The 20,447-nt window shown below is 48.1% G+C and overlaps 1 protein-coding gene across 3 annotated transcripts in view; it reads right to left on the reverse strand.

Annotated features, from left to right (window-relative positions):
* LOC119966745 (lysophospholipid acyltransferase 2-like) overlaps nt 1–20,447 on the reverse strand; it is a 96,628-nt gene that overhangs the window by 6,497 nt on the left and 69,684 nt on the right. For all 3 annotated transcript variants that reach the window (XM_038798753.1, XM_038798754.1, XM_038798755.1), the window contains 4 exons: nt 19,361–19,416; nt 16,920–16,974; nt 13,944–14,130; nt 2,744–2,936 (listed from right to left, as the gene is read on the reverse strand). In XM_038798753.1, the coding sequence (XP_038654681.1) occupies nt 2,744–2,936; nt 13,944–14,130; nt 16,920–16,974; nt 19,361–19,416 (491 nt within the window). The remainder of the gene's footprint in view (nt 1–2,743; nt 2,937–13,943; nt 14,131–16,919; nt 16,975–19,360; nt 19,417–20,447) is intronic.

Consider the following 20,447-nt stretch of genomic DNA (forward strand, 5'->3'; position numbering starts at 1 on the left):
AACCTAGGGCCACAGGTTGTATGGCCCCCCCCCCCCCAGGCCACCCTCCTAGGTGCCCTCTGGCCCCCGCAGGATGGGCGTGCTCCAGCACAACCAGGGCCATCTTGTTGGCTGGGATGAGTGTGTGTGGGGAGTGTAATGTGGTTGCAGCTTGTCAGCCTCCCGAGTGTCAATCACGGACCCAGCGAATCCCGCACCGTTTTTCATTGGAATCAATTGTGTCCCACATGGCTCCGGTATTAGCCCTTCAACGGTCACTGAATAGATCCAGTTTTGCTGTCGTGGAAGTCCGTGGATTTTGCCCCAGGCTTAACACTTAGTCTCATGAATGGAGAATCCCACTGCCTGTCTTTCAGAGGGGATACTAAACTGAGGTTAGGGACCGGTTTAGCTCAGTTGGATGGACAGCTGGTTCATGATTCAGAGCAAGGCCAACAGCATGAGCTCAATTCCCGTATCGACAGAGGTTATTAAGGAAGTCCCGCATTCTCAACATTGCCCCTCGCCTGAGGTGTGCGGACCCTCAGTTTAAATTACCAGCAGTCAGCTCTCCCCCCCCCTCAAAAGGGAAAGATGGGAGATCTACCCAGCTCGCCATGCCTCACGGTATCCAACACGATCATTTGGGACTATGGCGACTTTACTTATTAAACTGAGGTTACATCTAGTTACCCCTCAGGTGGGTGTGCTGGGAAGAGACGCTTGTCCATCCCCTTATTGCATGTACTTTTGCAAAGAAGGTCTGGAGAGAAATGCAATGGTTTTTGCTGAAGTCCATCCCAAACAGCTCCATGACGCAGCACTCTGTGCTCTAGAGCTATTTCCAGGGTCGAACACCAAGACAAATATCAGCTGCAGCTGATCATCAACTCGGTGAAAGGTGCTTGTTGGGCTGCCCGAAACTTGTCAATCTTCAAGTGCAAAGACTAAGGGCACGATCCAAGAGCCACGCTGGGCCAGAACAGCAGCTCGCAGTGTGGCCGCTGAAAGCCGGGAGATCTATGCAGCTCGCCATGCCTCACGATATCCAACACGATCACACAGGATGCTGCGATGTGAATCCCACCCATTGTGGGCAGCATCACTTTTTGTCAAATCTGCATATTAGAGCGAGGCAGTCAGCCTCTCTCTAATCGTTTTGGGGACCTTGGAGATTAGTACGCTGCCCCACTGGAGAGTTCTGGCTAGCTGAGCTCCCTACTGTACAAAACGGGGCTATGTGCGGCCTTAGCCGCGCGTTCCCCGTTCAGGCCCCTTATACAATGAGAGTCGTGTTGAACAGCAATGTGTTTCGTGGCACTGCGAGCGCTGGGAAACACACGGCAAAACGCGCTCGCTAGGGGACTCTGTTCCCTTTTGGCAGAATCTCGCCCCAAGTGTTGGAGACTGGTACATTCCAAAGGCTAAGACTATATGCTGAGGGATACAATAAAGCTGGGGGCAGCCACCGCAATGGAGAACGGCCAACATCTAAAGCCTTTCAGCTATGGTGCACCTAGCGGCTAGAAGCTGTGTAGAACCCCTCAGGCAGTATGCTGGACATTGAATGTACAGCATGAATATCAAGAGTATTGAAATTGTATTTAGGCACCTCAGAGTGGAACATGAGAAAACATGAGACTTCCAGAGAAAAGCTGAATTTCATTGCACTTTCTGCAATTTTCAAGTCGGAATGTTTAGTAACGTGCTTCCCCAAATTTTATGAATAAAGTATATTTTGGGGGGAAAATATTCCCTCGCCACCATTTTGGAGAAGAGCAGTGGGGTTCATTTCAGTGTCCTGCCCATTGTTTATCACTCATTAGCTCATTTGTGGAAGCTTCAGACAGTCAATATAGCTGCAGCATTTCATTCCTTATGGCTTTGCTGAGGCATATTGCCAACCTGCCAACCCATGATTAACTGTGAGGGACCACACTTCAGCCTCCTACACAAGACAGAGGAGACAAACCTTCTGCCCAATACTCTGGGAGATGGCACAGGGAGGTTTGAAACCAGAGACAAAATGAAAGTTTACTAGCGATTCCTCTTCAGAGCAAAGGAACAGGAGGACACATTTCAGAAATTTGAACCTATTCTGCCTTTTGGTTAGAATATGGCTGACCTGGATCTTAACTCCATTTACCCACTACAGTAACTCTTGATACCTTTGCCTAACAAAAATTTATCATTCGGAATTTTGAAATTTTCAAATGACCTCCAGCATCAACAGTATTTTGGGGAAAAGAGCTCCAGATTTTCACTGCTCTTTGTGTGATTCCTGTCGCTGCTCCTGAACAACCCAACTTTAATTATAAGGTCATGTCCCCTTGTTCTGGATTCTCCCATCAGAGTGGAATAGTTTCTATTAAATCTTAAATATAAAAGTACCTCAATTAAGTCACTGCTTAATCGTCTACACTCGCCTTGCCAATGCAATGTATTTTCATTTTTTATCCCTGTCGGATGCGCAATCACACAATAATACAAACCCTTTTAACTCCAATATAATTCTGGTGTGGGTTGAGCTGTACCCCTTCTTGGGCCCATACACTGTTGATGTGGTACCCGAAATTGTATGCAGAAATCTAAATGGGGTCTGAACATAACTCTGCATGGCGATAGCTTAACTTCAAGCCCTCTTGAAATGAAAGGCAATATTCAGTTTTTAAATTACTTTTTATGACTGTCCGCTAGCATTTAGTGGTTTCTGTACTCAGAACCATAAATCTGCTGCATGTATTTGGTCAAATGTTGTTCTTACCAATAGTCCACGCAAAATAATACTTGGGTCTGCAGGCGAGGAGGGAAATGTAGAGATAGAGCAACCGCCTGGGGATCGATGCTGTGACCATAAAGGTGTCATCTGTGTTGTAGGAGACGGGAAATACTTCTAAAAGCGACAGATGCATGAACACACACACGGCACAGATCAGTATCTTACGTCCAACAGCACCCTGTAGAAAGAATCAATTGTATCCCAAACGATGAAGAGATTCCACAGCAATAGATGATTAACCCATAACTTTGAACAAACCCTAGTGTACGAGGGCATCGGTTTTACCCATCGCCACCTTTCCCAAGTGCACATTCGTGAGCACATACTGCTGCCTGTAAACTTAATTTGTTTAAAGAACAGCTCAATCTTACAAAAGAGTGAAATGAGGTGAATTTATTTTTCATGTAGTAATTTGTAGTGATCTGAAATGATAAGTACTTGGGCAGCACGGTAGCACAAGTGGCTAGCACCGTGGCTTCACAGCGCCAGGGTCCCAGGTACGATTCCCTGTTGGGTCACTGTCTGTGGGGAGTCTGCTCGTTCTCCCCGTGTCTGCGTGGGTTTCCTCCGGGTGCTCCGGTTTCCTCCCACAGTCCAAAGACATGCAGGTAGGTGGATTGGCCATAATATATTGCCCTTAAGTGTCCAAAAAGATTTGGAGGGGTTATTGAGTTACGGGGATAGGGTGGAAGTGAGGGCTTAAGTGGTTCGGTGCAGACTCGATGGGCCGAATGGCCTCCTTCTGCACTGTATGTTCTATGTTCTATGAAAAGGAACATTTTTCCCTGCAACAGGGAAAGGGCAGTTGGAGAGGGAGTTCGGAGGGGTTCCACTGTACCCAAGGTTGGTGGCACCAATTCTATGTGGATGTCACGAGTTACACTCACTGCAATTGTGAAGCCTGAAAATTTTTGGTCAGGATATGTATCAAAGAATATGGATCAAAGGCAGGTTAATGTGGGAATATGGATCAACACAGGTTAATGTGGGAATATGGATCAAAGGCAGGTTAATGTGGTAATATGGATCAACACAGGTTAATGTGAGAATATGGATCAACACAGGTTAATGTGGGAATATGAATCAAAGGCAGGTTAATGTGATAATATGGATCAACATAGGTTAATGTGGGAATATTGATCAACACAGGTTAATGTGAGAATATGGATCAACACAGGTTAATGTGGGAATATGGATCAACACAGGTTAATGTGATAATATGGATCAACATAGGTGAGGATATGGGGATCAAAGGCAGATGAATGTGGGAACATTGTTCAAAGGTAGATTAATGTGATAATATGGATCCAGGCAGATTAATGTGGGAATATTGATCAACACAGGTTAATGTGGGAATATTGATCAAAGACAGATTAATGTGGGAATATTGATCAAAGACAGATTAATGTGGGAATATTGATCAAAGACAGATTAATGTGGGAATATGGATCACAGCAGGTTACATTAGTTAAGGTACAGATTGGCAGGCATCAGGTTCATAGAAACATAGAATTTACAGTGCAGAAGGAGGCCATTTGGCCGATCGAGTCTACATCGGCCCTGGGAAAGAGCACCCCATTGAAGCCCATGCATCCACCCTATCATCCACAAAGAGACAATTTTAGCATGGCCAATCAACCTAACCTACACATCTGTGGACTGAAGGAGGAAACTGGAGCATCCAGAGGAAACCACGCAGACATGGGGAGAACGTGCAGACTCCACACAGACAGTGACCCAAACAGTGCAGCACTCCCTCAGTACTGTCCCAAACAGTGCAGCACTCCCTCAGTACTGTCCCAAACAGTGCAGCACTCCCTCAGTACTGTCCCAAACAGGGCAGCACTCCCTCAGTACTGTCCCAAACAGTGCAGCACTCCCTCAGTACTGACCCAAGCAGTGCAGCACTCCCTCAGTACTGTCCCAAACATTGCAGCACTCCCTCAGTACTGTCCCAAACAGGGCAGCACTCCCTCAGTACTGTCCCAAACAGGGCAGCACTCCCTCAGTACTGTCCCAAACAGGGCAGCACTCCCTCAGTACTGTCCCAAACAGTGCAGCACTCCCTCAGTACTGTCCCAAACAGTCCAGCACTCCCTCAGTACTGTCCCAAACAGGGCAGCACTCCCTCAGTACTGTCCCAAACAGGGCAGCACTCCCTCAGTACTGTCCCAAACAGTCCAGCACTCCCTCAGTACTGACCCAAACAAAGCAGCACTCCCTCAGTACTGTCCCAAACAGGGCAGCACTCCCTCAGTACTGTCCCAAACAGGGCAGCACTCCCTCAGTACTGTCCCAAACAGGGCAGCACTCCCTCAGTACGTTCCCAAACAGTGCAGCACTCCCTCAGTACTGTCCCAAACAAAGCAGCACTCCCTCAGTACTGTCCCAAACAGTGCAGCACTCCCTCAGTACTGTCCCAAACAGGGCAGCACTCCCTCAGTACTGTCCCAAACAGGGCAGCACTCCCTCAGTACTGTCCCAAACAGGGCAGCACTTCCTCAGTACTGTCCCAAACAGTGCAGCACTCCCTCAGTACTGACCCAAACAGTCCAGCACTCCCTCAGTACTATCCCAAACAGTCCAGCACTCCCTCAGTACTGTCCCAAACAGGGCAGCACTCCCTCAGTACTGTCCCAAACAAAGCAGCACTCCCTCAGTACTGTCCCAAACAGGGCAGCACTCCCTCAGTACTGTCCCAAACAGTGCAGCACTCCCTCAGTACTGTCCCAAACAGTCCAGCACTCCCTCAGTACTGTCCCAAACAAAGCAGCACTCCCTCAGTACTGACCCAAACAGTGCAGCACTCCCTCAGTACTGTCCCAAACAGGGCAGCACTCCCTCAGTACTGTCCCAAACAGGGCAGCACTCCCTCAGTACTGTCCCAAACAGTGCAGCACTCCCTCAGTACTGTCCCAAACAGTGCAGCACTCCCTCAGTACTGTCCCAAACAGTGCAGCACTCCCTCAGTACTGTCCCAAACAGTCCAGCACTCCCTCAGTACTGTCCAAACAGTGCAGCACTCCCTCAGTACTGTCCCAAACATTGCAGCAACCGCTCAGTACTGACCCAAACAGTGCAGCACTCCCTCAGTACTGTCCCAAACAGTGCAGCACTCCCTCAGTACTGTCCCAAACAGTCCAGCACTCCCTCAGTACTGTCCCAAACAGTGCAGCACTCCCTCAGTACTGTCCAAACATTGCAGCACTCCCTCAGTGCTGTCCAAACATTGCAGCACTCCCTCAGTACTGTCCCAAACAGTGCAGCACTCCCTCAGTACTGTCCCAAACATTGCAGCACTCCCTCAGTACTGTCCCAAACAGTGCAGCACTCCCTCAGTGCTGTCCAAACAAAGCAGCGCTCCCTCAGTACTGTCCCAAACAGGGCAGCACTCCCTCAGTACTGTCCCAAACAGTGCAGCACTCCCTCAGTACTGTCCCAAACAGTGCAGCACTCCCTCAGTACTGTCCCAAACAGGGCAGCACTCCCTCAGTACTATCCCAAACAGTGCAGCACTCCCTCAGTACTGTCCCAAACATTGCAGCAACCGCTCAGTGCTGTCCCAAACAGGGCAGCACTCCCTCAGTACTGTCCCAAACATTGCAGCACTCCCTCAGTACTGTCCCAAACAGGGCAGCACTCCCTCAGTACTGTTCCAAACAGGGCAGCACTCCCTCAGTACTGTCCCAAACATTGCAGCACTCCCTCAGTACTGTCCCAAACAGGGCAGCACTCCCTCAGTACTGTCCCAAACAGGGCAGCACTCCCTCAGTACTGTCCCAAACAGTGCAGCACTCCCTCAGTACTGTCCCAAACAGTGCAGCACTCCCTCAGTACTGTCCCAAACAGTGCAGCACTCCCTCAGTACCGTCCCAAACAGGGCAGCACTCCCTCAGTACTGTCCCAAACAGGGCAGCACTCCCTCAGTACTGTCCCAAACAGGGCAGCACTCCCTCAGTACTGTCCCAAACAGTGCAGCACTCCCTCAGTACTGTCCCAAACATTGCAGCACTCCCTCAGTACTGTCCCAAACAGTGCAGCACTCCCTCAGTACTATCCCAAACAGGGCAGCACTCCCTCAGTACTGTCCCAAACAGTGCAGCACTCCCTCAGTACTATCCCAAACAGTGCAGCACTCCCTCAGTACTATCCCAAACAGTGCAGCACTCCCTCAGTACTGTCCCAAACAGGGCAGCACTCCCTCAGTACTGTCCCAAACAGGGCAGCACTCCCTCAGTACTATCCCAAACAGGGCAGCACTCCCTCAGTACTGTCCCAAACATTGCAGCACTCCCTCAGTACTGTCCCAAACATTGCAGCACTCCCTCAGTACTGTATTGGGACATCGGCCTCCATGCTGAGCCCAAGTCTCTGGAGTTGAACTTGAACTACTAACCTTCTGACTCTGAGGTGAATGCTGAGCCACAGCTGACAGCCACTCCAAAAAAAAGAGGCATTAACTATGGGATATACAAATAAAATTATTTGTTAAAATTTAATGCTGAGCTCTGTAAGATGCCTCTCTTCACTGGGCAACAATCCATCAGCACTTGTGCAAGAGCATGCAGTGAGCCAATGCAGCCACAATGTGGCACTCTTTACAAAGAAAAGAGTTTCAGTCTCAGACTGAAGCGTACTCTGCCACAACCAACAGCAGGGCCCCACTTTCAGAAGGTCAATACTCCTGCACAAAAGCAATGTTGTTCAGATATTTCACACAGCACACATGGAAACTAGAACGACCCCACGATTCTAACAGAACTCAGTTGGAAAACCCAAGCATTTTTTCCAACTGTGTTTAAGCGAAGACCGTTCTGATTGATCACATAATTTCTTCCAAAGAATCCCTACAGTGCTGAAGGAGACCAGTCAGCCCCTCCAGTCTGCACCGACAAAGAGCATCCTACCTTGGCCCATTCCCCCGTCCCATCCCTGAACCCCGCCTAACCTGCACATCCCTGGAAACTAAGGGCACGGCCAATCCACCAACCTGCACACCTTTGGACTGTGGGAGGAAACCAGAGCATCTGGAGGAAACCCACACAGACAAGAGAACATGCAAATTCTACACAGTCAACCCAGGCCAGAATCAAACCCAGGTCCCTGTTGCTGTGAGGCAGCAGTGCTAACCACTGTGCCACCATGCTACCTGCAACTACTTCCTCATTATTAAAGGGACCCAGAGCCAAGGCGGTGTGCTCTTGCTGTTGATCAGTGTGTTAAAAAAAATACATCCTGATGTCTGTCCTAAACCTGCCCATCATGGACCCTGCATGTTACTGTCAAATTGGTGTCCCTTATTTCAGGTTTACTTTCTTTACTCCATTGAGTATTTGCTTACAAAGGCAAAACCATTAAATCAAAGGGTCCAGGCTTCCGGTGTGCACCATGGAGTAAGTGGTCACACACAAGGCAGCTCCTGCCCAAGGTTACAGAAAAGAGCTCTTTTTTAATCAATATGGGGTGGAATTTTGATGAAAAGGTGTAGGTGAATGTTGGAGGAGTACTTTCCCCCAGGAATGGTATGTTTTTTGGTTACCAGACCCGCAGAAACAGTGAAAGATTTGGCTGAAGCAGCAGCAAAGACAAAAGCCTCTTCCAGCATGCAGGCGAGGGAAGGGCAAACTTAAAGGCCTCAAGCTGACTTGAGGGCCTTTATGAAAGCTGAATTCAAGCAGCAGAGGGAACTGTGAAATGGTCTCACCAAGGCCATTGAAGAAGCGGTGATGGCTGACTTCCGGTGACGGCTGGCGGGAGGCAGCCGCGCATTGGAGGGCTCCCGTTTGGGAACGGCATTGTCGGGGATTGACGCCCGGTCCTAGGGGCAGCGAAGGCGGTGAAGACCAGGAGAAAGCACAGGGAAGGGATATGTCGAGGTCCAGTAAGAAAACGGCTGTGAAAACAACTGAAAGTTTGTCGGGGGGCAGAAAGGTCACCACGGGGTCACCAAGGAAAATGGAGGCTGGAGCACCAGGGGAGGCCGCATTGCTTACGGCTGAAGAAATAACTAAGGTAATGGCTGCGGAATTCGAAAGGCAGTTTACAAAACACTTGGCGGCGATGAGGAAGGAGATGAGGGAGGTGTTGAGTGTGCTGGTGGAGGAGGCGATTTCCCCGGTGACGACGGCGGTGGCGGTTGCGGAGGTGCGGGAGCAAGGGGAGGCGCTGAAGGAAGTGGAGACATTATTGCAGCACGGTAATCAACTTACGTCGATGGGGAAGGAGATGCGGAAGGTGCTGGAGGTGAACAAGGATCTGTGAGGAAAAATGGAAGACCTGGAAAACAGGTCCAGGCGACAGAATTTGAGGATTGTGGGGCTACCCGAAGGAATTGAAGGGCCGAGACCGACTGAGTATTGTGCTGCGATGCTGGCGAAACTATTGGGGGAGGGGGAGGATCCCTCCCGATATGAACTGGAGCGGGCTCATCGTTCGTGGAGGCCTGTACCAAAGGCGAGTGAGCCGCCAAGGGTAGTGACTCTGTGCTTCCGTAGGTACAGTGTGAAGGAGAAGGTCCTGTGCTGGGCCAAGCAGAAGCGGGTGGTGCAGTGGGCTGGAGCTGGTATACATGTATATCAGGACTTTACGGTGGGGCTGGCGAGGAGGCAGGCGGTGTTCAACCGGGTGAAGAGCGCACTGTACATTAGCAAGGTGCAGTGCAGCATTGTATATCCAGCGAAGCTGAGGGTGACTTACAAGCTCAAGGACTTTTATTTTGGAACGGCGGAGGCAGCGGAGGGGTTTGCGAAGGCAGAAGGACTGTGGCAGAACTGAGAAATTGAGAAATGGCCATGAGCCGATGTAACCACATGACTGTATTTTCTTTTTTTTTGTTTGTTTCACTGCATGCGGGTGTATGGGCTAAAGGAGCCAATGTTGTATATATTTGGACAAGGGAAGTGATGGGACTTTCACTCGAAGTGAGGGCTCTTTGGGGTGTAGGTGGATATGCGGGGTTTGTGTGCTAAAAGGGGATTTTGGGGCTTTCCTAGGGTCGGGCAAGGGGGAAAGGGACCTGGGTGGGGGCCTCCACGCTGGCCGGTTTAAGCCGGCCAGTGAACGGGAGTGAGGTGGGGGGAGAGCCTGCGGCCATCGGAGCCAGGCAGGTCTAGCCGGGGTGGAAAGTTGGGGGGGAAGGAACCGAGGTTGGGGGAAGGAATTTTACAAGAGGCAGTGGACGGGAGGAGTTGGGGAGGAGTGGGAGGGAGGGGGGGGGGGGGGGGGGGGGGGGGGGGGTGGGGGGGAGTGGACTCTATGGTGACCATGGGCGGTCCCGGACTCCATTTTTCTTTTTCTCCTTTGTTTTTTGTTTCCACCGTGGGAGGGTTTGTTTTATTGGATGCATATATTGACAGGTGGGCCGTTGTTTGGGGTGGTGGGAGGATGGGATCGTTGTTATTGTTAAGGGGAGTGATTTTGTATTTGTTACCGTTTACTGTCTGTGGGTGGGGTGTAAATTTTGAAGGAAAATGTGAAAATGGGGAATAAAAACATTTATAAAAAAAAAAATCTAGGGTCCAGCTGTAAACTCGCTGCTTACACATAGGTTCTTATTGTGCACCAATTGTCTGCCACATTCCCTACGTTACAACATTTCTTTCCCCAATTAAGGGGCAATTCAGCATGGCCAACCTACCTACCCTGCACATCTTTGAGTTGTGGAGGGTGAGACTCACGCAGACACGGGGAGAATGTGCAACCCTACATCACAACATTGACTAAACCTCACAAAATGTCCTTCATTGGCTGTAAAGTTCTTTGGGGTTATCCTGAAGACGAGAAAGCTGTTATAAAAATACAATTCTTTCTAAAGGAACAGAAGAATGTGTTGATAGAGTTAGATAAAGAGGAGGTATTTCATGCGCAGCATAAATGCTGGCATTAATTATTTGGGCTGAATGGCCTGTTCTGTGCTGTAGATTCAATGGAGCATTGTTACTTATTTCAGTTCTCTTCTATTATTGGAGTTGTCTCCTGATGGTTACCTTTATTCCTTACAGCCACTCTATCTATTGTGTTTAGACTGGCATTATTCCTGCCATATTACCCCAACCATCCACCCAACAACCACTCCCCACACCCAGAGCCCCACCTTCTTAGTTTAAAGGGTCATCCACAGCCCTTTCCACTAGTACAGTGGTTAACTTTGGGTCAGGTGGGGCCTGTCACAGGGGCACACCTCTTTCCTAGCCCAACACAGCCGCCACAGTCCCACAGAATGGAACTCCTGCCTCTCACATCAGTAATGCTCATCTTCCTGTTCTGCTTATTTGTGTCAATTAGCACACAGTTTGGTTGTAATCCGAGGTTACCACGTATTTACCATATCAGGAAACCACAGGAACCAATCTGAAGGAGAATGATATCACCTTTAAACCTTGCGGGGAATGAGGTCCCCCTTCCCCCAGTCCCCCTTCTCCCAATCTCCCCCCCCCCCCCCCCCCCCCCCCCCCCCCCCCCCCTTCCCCACCCCGTGTTTATGATCTTGCTTTGACCGGAGATGAACTTCTAGGTCTCTTCGTCCAAAATTATTATTTTTTTAATATAAATTTAGAGTACCCAATTAATTTTTTCCAATTGAGGGGCAATTTAGCGTGACCAATTCACCTACCCAACACATCTTTGGGTTGTGGGGGCGAAACCCACGCAAACACGGGGAGAACATGCAAACTCCACACGGACAGTGATCCAGAACCGGGATTGAACCTGGGACCTCGGCGCCGTGAGGCAGCAGGGCTAACCCACTGTGCCACCGTGCTCTCCTCTCTTCGTCCATAATTATACATATTTCACATATCTGTTTCCTGCTGCCTCCTCCATTGATACTCAAAGCTATATTGGCTATTTAATATAACGTGTGATCTTAGCAACGAGGCTCCTTTGGAGGGAGATTTTGAAAGTTCACCTAAATTTCACAAAATATAAAATTAAAGTGGTGAATGGAATATTGGTCCATGTTTCAAGGGGGCTTCAATGTAAAGGTGCAGAAGTTTTGCCTCAATTAGACAAAGCTCTAATAAGGCCCTGTCTGGAGTAATGGGCGGGATTCTCCAACCCTCCACGCCGGGATTACACTGGGCGTGAGGGCAGAGAATAGCCGTTCACGCCGGAAATCCGGCACGACAGCGCTTCCGCGATTCTCTGCGGTCCCACCAGTTGCACGCGCGTGGTCGACACGGTGCCGGTTGGGGGCCGTTGGAAGAGGCGCCTGCGGCGATTTTCCGCGGTCGACCGGCCGAGTTCCCGCTGGCGTGATTCACATCTGGTACCACCCGGCAGGAGCTCGGACCCGCGTCCGCGGTGGGGGGCAGGGGAAATCGGACTCCGGGGGGGGGGGCTCAGCAGTGGCCAGGCCCGTGATCGGGGGCCACCGATCGGTGGGCCATCGCGATCTGGAGGGGACCTACCTTTCTCCGCACGGGCCCACTGTGTGGGTCCGCCATGTCGGGAGCACCAGTGGCAAAGTGGCCGCATGCGCGGCCGCGCGGTCTGGACAGGCCGGCCCTGCCGGCAGCCAGAGCCACAGGACGCACGCCACGGCCCTGCCGGCAGCCAGAGCCACAGGACGCACGCCACGGCCCTGCCGGCAGCCAGAGCCGCGGGACGCAGGGCAGGGCCCTGCCGGCAGCCAGAGCCGCGGGACGCAGGGCAGGGCCCTGCCGGCAGCCAGAGCCGCGGGACACAGGGCAGGGCCCTGCCGGCAGCCAGAGCCACAGGACGCACGCCACGGCCCTGCCGGCAGCCAGAGCCGCGGGACGCAGGGCAGGGCCCTGCCGGCAGCCAGAGCCACAGGACGCACGCCGCGGCCCTGCCGGCAGCCAGAGCCGCGGGACGCAGGGCAGGGCCCTGCTAGCCCCTGGGAAAACGAGGAATCACCCCGGACCTTTGAGGAAAAAGTCCAGAGTGATTCTCGCCGGTTTTCTGGCGGACGTGGGTACTTAGTCCCCAAAAGGGAGAATCCCGGCTAATGTGTTTAGTTCTGGACAGAATACATTGAATGAGGGAATGATTATAACATAGAAAGAGGCCATTTGGCTTGTCGTGTCTATCCCAGCTCTATGAAGAGATATTCACCTAGTGCCACTCTCCTACCTTTTCCCATGGCTCTGTTGAACTTTTCCTTTTCAGACAGTGATCCAGTTTGCTTCTGAAAGCCTCGATTGGACCTGCCTCTACCATACTCTCAGACAGTGCATTTCAGATCCTAACCACACACTGCATGAACAAGTATTTCCTCGTGTTGTCATTGCTTGTTTTGCCGAATACTTTAAATCTGTGCCCTCTGGTTCTAAATCCTTTCATTAATGGGAACAGTTTCTCCCCATCTACTCTGTCCAGACACCCTCATGAGTTTGAACGCCTCTATCAAATCTCCTCTCAACTTTCTCTTCTCCACGTAAACAATCCCAGCTTCTCCAATTTATCTATACAACCAAAGTTCCTCATCCCTAGAACCTTTTCCACACTCTCCATAACACCTTCACAACCTTCCTAAAGTATGCAACAAAGAAGTGGATACAATACTCCAGTTGATGCCAAACCAGGTTCTATACATGTTTAACATAACTTCCTTGCTTTTATACTCTATGCCAGGGGTGGGCAAACTACGGCCCGCGGGCCGTCTTTATGTGGCCCACCAAGTCATTAAAAAAAAAAAAAAAATTTTTTAATTAAAAAAAAAAAATTTTTTTTTTTTTTTTTAAGGTTAATGTGGGGCTGTTGGGTTACTTACTGGTATAGGGTGGATACGTTGACTTGAGTAGTGTGATCATTACTCGGCACAACATCGAGGGCCTGTTCTGTGCTGTACTGCTCTATGTTCTATATGAGGCGCCCAGAATCATAACCGGGTGAAGTAATTATTTTACTTAATATACTATGCGGCCCTTTAAAATTGTGAATTTCTGAATGTGGCCCTTGCACGGAAAAGTTTGCCCACTCCTTCTCTATGCTCCTATTAATAAAGCCTAGGATACGGTCTGCTTTATTAACCATTCTCTCAACCTGACCTGCCACCTATAGCGATTTATGCACAGATACATCCAGATCCCTCTGCTCCTGCAGCCTGTTTAGATTTGGAACAATGTCTAAATTATGGTTACAGTGCAGACATGCATGTGTGTGCTTTTATCTGTTCAAGTTCATTTTAACAAAAAATTAAACCATGGCCAGATTGTTAGCATACCAGAGATGAAGGTTCATGAGGGGGACACTCATTGCTCTTCTTCCCATTAGCAAGAGGTTTTGTTCTCATCTCAAAATTTCTGCCCTCAATGAAGCTGATGTAATCATTAAACGAGTTCAGAGGCCCTGCAAGGATTCCCATGAAGTTGAGGTTGTAGCTTAAGTACTCAAGTAAACTTGGTATTCGCCTGAAAGCACAAATAAAAATGTCTCACTCCAAAAGTGTTATTGGAAGAGCTACATATACCCAAAATATTGCACCGCTGTGTTTGAATACCCACCTCATACATATGCATAGGTATACATATACACACACACACACACACACACACACACACACAGTGTTGGCATAGTAAAGGGATGCAGGTTAAGGACAGTAATGTTATTGGTCCCTCAGGTCCACTAGGTCGATCAATCTTTGTATTTGTTCCCTGTCTATAGAGATGAAAATGAGCTCTCGGGGTTTTGAAGCTCTGAAGGTTTATTCTAATAACATTCTCATCCTAGTTTTCAAATTCCTCCATGTTTCCGCCCCTCCATATCTATGTAATCTCCTCCAAGTCTACCGATCTCTGCAACCTGACCTCTGGAACATCCACTGGCGACTGTGCTTTAACTGCTACCCATAGAAGGAACCACAGAAGCCATTTCGGCCTATCATATATGCGCCAACCAAAAAAAACAGAAAAAAGAAACCAGCCACTCATTTTAATCCCGCTTTCCACTGGTCCGAAGCTTTGCAGGTTATAGCACTTCAGATACCGACCCAGGTACCTTTTAAATGAGTTGAATGTTTCAGCCTCTACCCCAACTTAGGCAGTGAATTCCAGACACCTCCCTCCCTCTGGGTGGAATAGGTTTTCCTCATGGCCCCTCTAGTCCATCTACCAATCACCTTAAATTTCTTCCCCCTGGTAACTGGCCCCTCAGCTAAGGGGAAACAAGTCTTCCATGTGTACCCTATCTATGCCCCTCATAATTTTGTACACCTCAATTAGGTCCCCCCTTAGCCTCCTCTGTTCTAAGGAACACAACCCTAGTCTATCCAATCTCTCCTCACAGCTGCAATTTTCAATCCCTGGCAACATTCTTGTAAATCTCCTCTGAACTCTCTCCAGAGCAATTGTGTAATTCCTGTAATCTGATGGCAATCTGATAAACCTCCAGCTGCGGCCTAAACAGCATTTTATACAGTTAGAACATAGAACAGCACAGTACAGGCCCTGCGTCCCACGATGTTGTGTCGACCATTCATCCTAATCTAAGGCCAACGTACCCTACACCCCTTCAATTTACTGCTGTCTATGTGACTGTCCAAGAGTCACTTAAATGTCCCTAATAACTCAGACTCCACCACCTCTGCCGGCAGTGCATTCCACGCACCCACCACTCTCTGTGTAAAGAACCAACCTCTGACATCACCCTGATGCCTTGCTCCAATCACCTTAAACACCAGTTGTATGTTTGAGTGGATTTTTCCTTTCGATTTGTGAAGACCAGCCCGTCATGAGCTGGTGCTTGTTAGGTGACATGCAAACCATCGATCACTCGCATGCTGATGGCAAATCCCGCTGCCTGGGCATCCTGGTGGTCTCGGTCCACATTGAATTTGATATATTGTGCCGACCGGGCATATAGGGTCTCAGTGTCGACACGCAAGCACCTGTGCACCGAGATCTGTGTTATCTCAGAGAAGTCCCCACTCGGCACCTGGAAGGGCCCCATGGCATAAACGTTCAGGGCGACTGTCACCTTGACGGCCACTGGGAGCGGGTGTCCCCCCTCAAAGCCCGGCGGCTCCAGGTGCTCTATGATCTGGTAGACATGTCGTACTGACAGTCCCCCTGCTCAGCTGGAATCTTCAATGGCATACACGGTCTGGCAGATCCTCGAATGACAGGTGCAGCTAGTACACGAGGCCTCATGCGGCGCCTCCTTCCCACCTCCTCCGTAGTCTGTTGGGTGGGCGGCTCACCAGTTCCTCTTGGCAAGCTCTGTTGCTGTAGGGTTGCATTATTACATCCCTGTTTTTGTATTCAATATATCACCCAACAAAGGAAAGCATTCTTTCGAATACACTGGTTCTCTCACTTCCCCAACCTTGCTCACCAATCCCTCTCAATATCTTCCCGCTTATTGAATGGTCTCTTGCTTTGTTTGCCCTCCCCAAATACATTACCTCATACTTTTCCAAATTGAATTCCAATTGCTACTACTCAGCTCACCCTACCAAACCGTTGATATCATTTTGGAGTCGACGGCTAACCTTTTCATTATCAACTACACGGCCAATTCCCATGTTATTTACAAATTCCCCAATCATGTCTCCCACATTTAAGTCTAAATCATTAATATATACAACAAACAGCAAGGAAGGACCTCAATTCTAAGTTCTGCGGAACACCACTGGAAACTTCTCCATTTGCAAAAATATCCATCAATTAAAGGACGAAGCTCTGGAATTCCCTCCCAAGATTTTTCTGCCTCTCCAGCTCACTCTCTTCCTTTAAAATGTATCTCTTTAACTCATGTGACCCAATATCTCCTGATATAACTCGGTGTCAAACTTTCTTTGATAATTCTCCTGTGAAAGGCCATGGGATATTTTAGAATAGAAGAGAATACAGAGTTTTGTTGTCCGTGCAATAAAGGGTGCTATATAAATACAGGTTATTATTTTTTACTTAACTAAAGTTAAGAATAAATGTGACAAAGATCACTGCATTTAATAAGCACAGTCCCCATCACCAGAGTTGAAATCACATTATACAGTATTATAAATGAAACCCAATCATGTGGAATTCCATTCCCCCAATTTGGTGAATTAGTCATTTAGTTTAACAAGTTTGGATTAACACCTTCAATGCAGATCAGATGAATGGTATTACACACAAGCACAGTAATCATTTCTTTTTCGGAAGTTGCCACTCATTCCAATTCCAAACCAGCTTTTCCTTGGTGTACTTTCTATACCTACCTCACTGCTAAACTTTTCTGTGATGCATTCAGTTCATTTTTGTCTCGCGCCAGACCTGAAATGTATTAAGACAAACAGGTCTGGGATCATTTCAACAAAGAAAACAAATGCATTGATTCACCCGGAGGTGATGAAAACAGAGAAGGGAAACAACTGGCATCAATTATTGCACCTCATCAGATCTCAAAACATGTCAAGTGGAACAGGCTAATTTGAAGTGTGACTGATCTTCCGTAGGGTTATACCACAGCCAATAAGCGCACAGAAAGATGCCACAAGTTGTAATTGATCTTTTTGGGACCATGATTTGTTGGAGGAGGAATGTTGGCTCTGACTCACTGTGACCGGAAGTGCTTGAGGCATCCTGACCATTCTAAAAGGCACTCTATTTATGCAAGTTTCTTGCTTGGTTTGCACCACATCTGAAGGAAAGCATCTCCAACTCCCTGGGTACTCCACTGGAAGAAAGAGGCTAGATTTCGATTCTTGAACGTTCAAACCACAACCTACTAAGCCAGAGGCAAGGGAGAATTACTAACTGATCCACAACTCGTTTATAGTGATGAGCAGGCAGTGATATGCTGTGACTGGCTATGACCGCCAGGGGGCAAACTAGTGGAATTCACGACCACAGAAAGCAGTTAAGGTCGAAACATTGTGGGTGTGATTCTCTGGCATCCCCATGGCTTGTCCCTCGGTGGGAGGAGGTGACCTGTTGTTGACCTGGTGACGGGATCTGGCGGTCCTGCCACTATCAATGGGATTTTCCATTGATTCCACCCACGCCACCAGGAAATACCTGACAGGGGTGTGCCATCGGAAGGATCTTCTGATCTCTCCAGTGCGCAGAGCTGGAAGATTTCACCCGACATGTTTTCAATAAGCAGTTAGTTATAGCTCCTGGGGTTAAAGGGATTGAAAGATATGGCGGTGGGTGTGGACAGGTTACTGAGCTGGATGGTCAGCCATGCTGATAAAGAATGACGGAGCAGGCTCGAAGGCCGAATGGCCTCCTCCTGCTCCTAGTTTCTATGTTTCTCAAATCAAAATGACAACATCTGTCAAGTGTTTTGTTGCCTTCATATGGACTCCATTTTGGATTCTTGCACATCCCTGCACTCTCCACTGTAGCATTGATGACTCGGCCCTCATGCAGAGGTCTCACGCACTGGAATTCCCTCCCTAAATTTCCCTGCCTTTCCACCATAAAATCTATATTTCTGATCAGTTTTAGGCCACCTGCCTTCTGACCTTTTTAAGTATCCATATGTCAGGTTTTGTGACAACCACTCCTATGAAGTACTATGGGATTTTTTTCACTACATTAAAGGCACTGTATAAATGCAAGTCGTTGTTGTTATTGTTGTTCTAAATTGTTCCCTCAGTGGGGGATGGGGCGGCGGGGTGGAGTGAAGGACTGACATCCATTGAAAACTTCCAGCCAAGGGCAATAGGGAACAATTGGCAGTGCTGTGGTAACCCTGAACCCATTCTCTCCATCTCAGACCCCAAATGTCTCAGACCCCAAATGCCTCAGATTAATTATAATGGTTGCATATCTCTACCCCAGCTGAGACAGATGACCAGCAGCGAATTCAAACCAAGTATCTCCTTGTCTACACAGTACAATGCTGTGCTGTAATTTACCCAAGTGTCCTTCAGGCAAAAATTCATCCCTTAATCAACATAATTAAAACAGATTATCTGATCGTCAACAAATTGGAAACTTACTGCGCACAAACTGCCGACTGAGTTCTCAACGTATTGACTATTGACTGCATCTCAAAGGTGTTTCGTTGACTGCAAAGTACCTTGGGCCATCCCAGGTTTGTTTTTTTATGTTTTTTTATAAATGTAGAGTATCCAATTATTTTTTTCCAATTAAGGGGCAATTATGCGTGACCAATCCACCTACCCTGCACATCTTTGGGTTGTGAGGGTGAGACCCACGTAAACACGGGGAGAATGTGCAAACTCCACATGAACAGTGACCCAGGGCCGGAATCGAACCTGGGACCTCGGGTCTGTGAGGCAGCAGTGCTAACCACTGCGCCTCCTTGCTGTCCTCATCCCAGGTTTGTTAAGGACATAATATAAAGGCAAGTCTTTTAACAAGAACTCATAAGAATGTGAAACCTGGCACCATAGCGAGCAGCTGAGGCAATAGATTCAGTTAAGGGGGAGTTATTAAAGGACATGAGGAAAAAAGGAATAGAAGGGAATGTTGATAGGGTTAGATGAAGGAGGTCAGAGGAAGCTTCCATGGACAATGAGCACTGGCATGATTCGGTTGGGTCAAGTGGCCAAATAATTAAGATTGTATAAGGGGGGGGGGGGGGGGGGGGGGGGGGTAAGTCTTTCAGCCTCTCGTGGCTGACCTACCAGTCTGTTTGATTGTCTCTGATCAGTTGGATTACTTTCTTTTAGTTCGAGCCTCTTACCATCATGAAGTTCAAATGCTAACTTGGTTATTTTCTGTGTGATCACCATCAATGGCCTGTGAATAAAGAGAAGACACTTTAGTAGGTGAAGAGCAATAAGGGATTTACTCAAATGCCTTCTGGCTGTTGGCATTTTTTCTTTAAACAGGAAGCAACTGTGAAATGACAGGCGTCAGTGGTGATTATTCCTCGACCTGGGAAACACACCTGAATTTGACACACCTTTCACTCCAGTGTTAGTAACTTGTTGAACCTCATGCCTAGATAATATCACCAACAGTCATGACTTAGACATTTAGCTAAAGGACAAACAGAAAATAAATTGAATTAAAAAGGCATTCGCTGATTTGAAATCAAAGTTCTTTTGAACTATTTGCCATCCACTGATGTGACTCTATTTAATATAATCGTCACACTTGGAAGTTAATAACAGTGGTTGTCTTTTACATGGGAATAGAAAAGGTTGTGAGAGTGAAAAGAGGTGTACAAATGTGGAGTTTTAATAGGTTAACTATTTCTGCTGATCAGTGCATCATGAGGAGGCACAGATTTAGAGTTCAGCTGAAGAGCAAAGGGAGGGATTTAAAAAGTACATTTTTGACACACCCACACCCAAGGTCACTGAGATATAGAATTCAGCAAGAAGCAGCAGTGGGAGAAGAATGCACAACGGTTTATTTAAAAAAAAGAACTTGATAAATACTAGGGTAAAAAATAAAAGGGTGTGGAAAATGAGCTGGGGAATTGGAACTAATTATTAGCTCGTTCAGAGAGCTGGCACATATGCAAAGGACTGAATGGCCTCCTTCTATTTAGCAAGGTTGTATGTATCGCTATTGTCCTGAACCTGATGAATCATTTGTCTTTTGCCCCATTTCTACCTTCCCCTCCATCCCAACACACAAGGCAGCACACATCATTCCATGATGCATTTACACAGCCATTTGCTCTCAGCCATTCTTCATGTCGTGATTACTTTTATTTGACATAGTGGTTACTTTTCTGGACATCGCAATGCAGTGGCAGAGGATTATTCACTGACAACTGCTTTTTCATTTATTCACGGGATGTGAACATCACTGACAAG

This window comes from Scyliorhinus canicula, chromosome 1 (assembly GCF_902713615.1).
Source record: "Scyliorhinus canicula chromosome 1, sScyCan1.1, whole genome shotgun sequence".
Classification (NCBI taxonomy): domain Eukaryota; kingdom Metazoa; phylum Chordata; class Chondrichthyes; order Carcharhiniformes; family Scyliorhinidae; genus Scyliorhinus; species Scyliorhinus canicula.